The sequence below is a fragment of the Trichosurus vulpecula genome, chromosome 1 (genome assembly GCF_011100635.1).
Source record: "Trichosurus vulpecula isolate mTriVul1 chromosome 1, mTriVul1.pri, whole genome shotgun sequence".
Lineage (NCBI taxonomy): Eukaryota > Metazoa > Chordata > Mammalia > Diprotodontia > Phalangeridae > Trichosurus > Trichosurus vulpecula.
In genome coordinates this window covers 181,483,666-181,489,482 of record NC_050573.1, presented here as the reverse complement: position 1 = coordinate 181,489,482, position 5,817 = coordinate 181,483,666, and the positions used below count along the sequence as shown (strand labels likewise).

At 41.4% G+C, this 5,817-nt stretch overlaps 1 protein-coding gene across 1 annotated transcript; it reads right to left on the bottom strand.

Moving 5' to 3' along the window:
• Positions 1-974: 974 nt before the first annotated feature.
• Positions 975-1,472, bottom strand: LOC118829021 (60S ribosomal protein L26). Its single transcript, XM_036735953.1, has one exon. It carries the CDS (start codon positions 1,449-1,451, stop codon positions 1,014-1,016), a length of 438 nt encoding a protein of 145 aa, XP_036591848.1. The 5' UTR covers positions 1,452-1,472; the 3' UTR covers positions 975-1,013.
• Between the last annotated feature and the right edge of the window lie 4,345 nt (positions 1,473-5,817).

The window sequence follows — 5,817 nt, the reverse complement described above, 5'->3', positions numbered from 1 at the left end:
TTTACTAGCTGTGTGACCCTGGGCAAGTCGCTTAAGCCTGTTTGCCTCAGTTTCCTCATTGGTAAAATGAGCTGGAGATAGAAATGGCAAACCACTCCAATATCCTTATCAAGAAAACTCCAAATGGGGTCACAAAGAGTCAGACACGACTGAACAACAACTGGGCCTAGCACCTAGTAGGTGCTGCATAAATGCTTATCCTTTGCCCTTTCCCCATTTTTCAATGCCCAGCTCATATGCTATCTCCTTCTAGAAGCTTTTCCTGGGACCTACCTTCTTCTTTTTCTTGCACCCTACACACATCGTTCTGCACCTCTCTGGTATGTTAATGTGTATGACAGCTATCCTTATTGGTGCCTTACTAGGCTCTAAACTTAATGAGGGTAGGAATTGTATATGCTGGATTTTCATATACCTCCTTTTCCTCAAATGTAGGCATCCTCCAAGCCCCTGGCATAGGCCCTCTTCTCTTCATTCTTTCAACTCTGTGTCATCTCTTTTTTTTTTGGAGGGGGGAAGGCAGGGCAATTGGGGTTAAGTGACTTGCCCAAGGTCACACAGCTAGTAAGTGTGTCAAGTGTCTGAGGCCGAATTTGAACTCAGGTCCTCCTGCCTCCAGGGCCGGTGCTCACTCACTGTGCCACCTAGCTGCCCCTGTGTCATCGCTTAATGATTCAATATCATTAATATACAAATAACTGCCAAATATCTGTATCTAGCCTGAATCTTTCACCAGGACTCCAGCCCCGCGCTGCCAACTGAAGGCACTGTCAACACTGGAAATACAACAGGTCCCAAATAGAACTCATCATTGTTTGCCCTAAACTGGTGCCTCCTCTGGTCTTTCATTTTCTGTTGAAGGAGATATTTGGAGCTTCAACCTCAGAATCATTTTTTATTCTTTTCCCTCTCTCCCACTCTATATTTAATCGATGGGTTACTAAATCTTATCAGTTCTATTTTTCTTTTTTTTTTTTTTTCATTCTAGAAATTTAATTACAGCCATGTAATTTTTACTCTTGCATTTTCTCAATAGTTTCTTCCTTATATTTGCCCTTTTCCTTTCCTACTTGGCGAGATTTGGCTTTTCGCTCAAGGATCTTTTTGCGATCTTTGTCTAGCTTTAGCCTTGTGATTACCACCTTGCTGGGATGAATGCCCACATGGACAGTTGTACCATTAGCCTTCTCCCGCTGCACACGCTCAATGTAGATCACGTATTTCTTTCTGTAAACCTGGACCACCTTGCCAATTTGCTGACCTTTGTAGTGTCCTCGAACAACCTGGACTTCATCGTCCTTCCGGATGGGCATGGAGCGGACGTTGTATTTCTGTCTCAGCTCCTTCGACAGAGGGGACGACATGATTTTCCTCCGTATGTGGGAGGGGGCATTGAAATGCCTCTTGCGGTTCTTGCTTCGGTCAGAGGTCACAAAGGGATTGAACTTCATTTTGACCTCAGAGCCATGGCGGAAGAGAAGAGGCTGAGGACCTACTTCCCTTATCAGTTCTATTTTTCTCACATGGATTCCCTTTCTAGCACTCACATAGCTACTACCTACTACCCTAGTTCAGGCCCTTTTGCCTGAATATCCAAATTGTTATAACCGGTCTCCCCCATTCCAATAGCTTTTCTTATCAATCCATTGTATGCACAGCTGACAAAAGTAATATTGATCAAAAGTTTTCATCAATTCCCTCTTACTTCTAGCAGGGCAGCCAGGTGGGGCAGTGGAGAGAGTGCTGAGCCTGGAGTCAGCACGAATCATCCTCATGAGTTCAAATCCAGCCTTGTACACTTATTTCTATTTCTAGGCCAGACCTTGGGCAAGTCACTTAACCCTCTTTGCCTCAGCTGCCTCATCCATAAAATGAACTGTAGAAGGAAATGGAAAACTGCTTCCGTATCTCTGCAAGAAAACCCCAAAAGGGGTCATAAAGAGATGGACACAACTGAAAAATGATTGAACAACAAAAATTACTTTAGCATAAAGTACGAAGTCCCCCCACCCTACCCTATATGACTCCAAACTACCTTTTTTCCATCATATTTCACGACTCCCACATACTCTTTGTTCCCACCAAAGTGGACGACTAGGTGTTCCCCAGACTCAGAGTTTTACCATCTGTCTCTCCCCCATGCCTAGAATGTACTCCCTCTTCATCCCTCCTTTTAGAATCCATCTTTCTTCAAGGCTTACCTGAGGTGCCACCTCTTCCTGAAGCCTTCTCTGATGCCCTCTGTTTTAAGCTCTCTGTTCAAATCCACTTGCCTTTATTACATGATCTACATTTTGTAACCCATGCCCCCAAACAGAATATTAATTCCTTGAAGGCAAAGATTATGTCATTGGAAGGCAATGTTCTGCAGTGAAGGACAAAGGATGCGTAGCCAGAGTTCTTAGGTTCAAATCCTGGCTCCACCACTTACTGACTTTATAACCTTGGGCCAGTCCATTCACCTTCATTCTACCCCAGACCTTGGTCTCCTCATATGTAAAATGGCTGGCCTTGATGACTTCTATGATGCCATCAAACTCTAGGTCCATGATCCTTTTTATCTTTGGATTCCCAGCATCTAACACAGTACTTTGCATCTAACTTGAGCTTAATAGAAGATTAAGTTGACCCAAACCTAAACCTTATATCTCCAGCACCTAACACAATGCTCTACACAGAGTAATATTTAATGAATGTTTGAGTAAAAATGAAGGAATAACCATTCCCCAAAGGAAAAGTTATCAAAGGAAATGAACAGACAATTCTCAAATGAATTACAACCTATTAACAACCATATGAAAGAGCATTCCAGGTCACTGATTATGAGGGAAATACACATCAAAAGAGCTCTGAGGTTTTACCTCATAGATAGCAAATTGGAAAAGATGACAAAAGATGAGAATAGTCAATATTGGAAGGACTGTGGAAAGACAAACACACTAAAAGACTTTCGATGGAGCTATGAATTGATCCAACAATTCTGGAAAGTAGTTGGTTAGATACATAATCTAGCTGTAAGAAGTCACATAACAAATTGGAGAAACAAGGAAGAAAATATTCACAATCGTGTTTAGAAGAGAGTACATTGTAAGTCAAGGGACAGAGAGGATCATGAAAGTTAAAGTGGGCAATTTTAATTAACATATAATTGAAAAGTTTTTAGACAAACAAAACCAGTACATTTAAAGGCTTTGTAAGTTACATGTTGAATTTATTTTACTTTAAAAGAAAAGCAAACAATGCTTAATAGATGTGCAGTTTCACGTACAATCATCTTCTTCTGTTCTACTGTATGTGGAAATGTTAATTTTATTTGGCATTTATTAAGTTAAAAAATTTTAAAGCTATTTAAAATTATGCTAAGGAAGTAACTAAAACATCCACGCTCTTTGACCCATGGATCCCACTGCTGGGCATGAATCCCAAGGTCACTCTTTAGTCACTGATAGAAAGAAAAGTCCCATATTCCCCAAAATATTTAAAGCAGCATTTGTTGAAGCAAAGAACCAGAAACAAAGAACATGCTGATTCATTACAGAATGCCTAAATAAACTACAGTACACGAATGTAAAGGAAAATGATGGCTCTGTAAGTAATATGAGAAGACTGAAATAACCTGACGCAGCATGAAAAGGAGCCAAGAAAACAATATATACAATGATTTCCATAATATAATGGGGGGGAGGGCAGAATGAGAACCTAAACTGGATGCTTGTGATTTCAAAGACCAAACTTGGCCCCAAAGAAGAAATGAAAAACTGCATCTCACTCCCTTCTCTTCAGAGGTGGGGATACTATGAGGATCAAACATTATATATAGCCTCAGAAGACTGATTTGTTAGTTTTTGTGAATTTGGGGGTTTTTTTTACATTCTTTATTACAAAAGATGGCTCTCTCAGGAGAGTAGAAGAAAAATATATTTGGAAATGTTTGTAATATAAAAACAAAAGATATCAATTTAAATTGAAACTTTTAAAAATGAGAATAGAGTGAGTATAAATAAAAAGGAAGGCAGGAGGGAAAAGGGAGAGAAAGAAAGGGAGGAAGGAAGGAAAGAAGGAAGGAAGGGAGGGAGGAAGGAAGGAAGGAAGGGAGGAAGGGAGGAAGGGAAGGAGGAGGGGAGGGAGGGAGGGAGGAAGGAAAAAAAAGAAAAGTTTCATCAAGACCATTAGTTGACCACAAGTTTGTAGCTTCAAAGTAAAAATACAGACCAATGCCCCCCTGACATCATATAAGGCTCCAGTTCTATGACATGCCATAAAGTAGATGCTCTTGCCATTGGTGGCTTAGGTTATGGGGATACACACGTGTCTCCATGTGTGTGCATGTGTCCTGTTGTTCTTCCCTCTAATGGATTCCCTACCCACCCTCTTACCCCTCCCTATCTGCTCTCAGAAGTAGTTTTCATCACTGTGACTAGGAGAAGAGAGCCATCAAACCCACGCAGTCAAAGGGACCTGAAGATCATAGAAATGGAATCATGCCATTGCCTGAGGAGTTGAAGGACAAAGGTTTTTTTCTCCCACTTCACTCCCTCCCAGTCACCTCACTGGAGAAGAGAAAAAAGGACAAGTACCATAGCTTATCCTGTGAGGCCTGATTCAGAGTCATTGAAAAAAGAAAAAGAAATACAAAAGATAGTTCTTCTTCCCTGAAACACGGTGCTTTGAATTGCTGTTGTTTTATCATTTTCAGTCACGTCTGGCTCTTCACGACCCCATTTGGTATTTTCTTGGTAGAGATACTGGACTGGTTTACCATTTCCTTCCCCGGCTCATTTTACAGATGAGGAAACTGAGGCAAACAGGGTTAAGTGACTTGCCCAGGATCACACCGCTAGTGTCTGCAGCCAGATTTGAACTCAGGAAGATCTCCAGGCCCAGAGATCCATCCGCTGCACCACCTAGCTGCCCCTTGAATTACCTGCAATTAAATCACCAAATGTTAAAAATTATTGTTAATCTCAACCTCTCCTTTTCTTCTGCTCTTGACAGAGATCAGAACTCATGTTTTACAGCACCTTAAAGTTTACAAAACACAGCTCCATGAGGTATGTTTTATAAGTAAGATTATGCTCATTTTGCCAATATAGAAGATGAAGCTCAGAGAGGTTAGGAAATCTGCTGAAGGTCACACAGCCAGAATTTGAATCCAGATTATCTCCTGACTCTAAGGTTCTTCCCAGTCAAATACAGAGACATAATAGAACCTTATCAAAAAATCCCAAAGGCACATTTGTTCTCTGGATTTTCAGTCTGACAGAAGTCACAAACAAAAACATTAACCCTAAACCCTGAAATGAGAACAGACTACCTCCTGAGAAAGGGAATGTTCTATCACTAGAACTGTCCAAAAGAACAGATGAGTTGCCTGACAGATATATTGTAGAGGGGATTTGTATCATAGTGGACCTCAGGCAGAAGAAAGATCTGGGTTCAAAACTGGCTTGAGATATTTAACAGCCACATGGTCATGTTTTTGTGGGTGCTGCTACTACTGCTAACTAAAAGTGCAAGGGCACAGAAATGAGGGAGCATTATGTGTGAGGAAGAGTTGTTTTGCAGCCATGTCTGACTCTTCACGACCCCATGGTAAGGATATTGGAGTGATTTGCCACTTCCTCCTCCAGCTCATTTTACAGATGAGGAAACTGAGGCAAACAGGGTGAAGTGACTTGCTTAGGGTCACACAGCTAGTAAGTGTCTGAGGTCACATTTGAACTCAGGTCCTCCTGACTCAAGGTCCAGCACTCTGTCCACCGCACCACCTAGCTGCCCCCTGAGGAAGAGAGAGAGAGTCAATTTGATGTAACCATC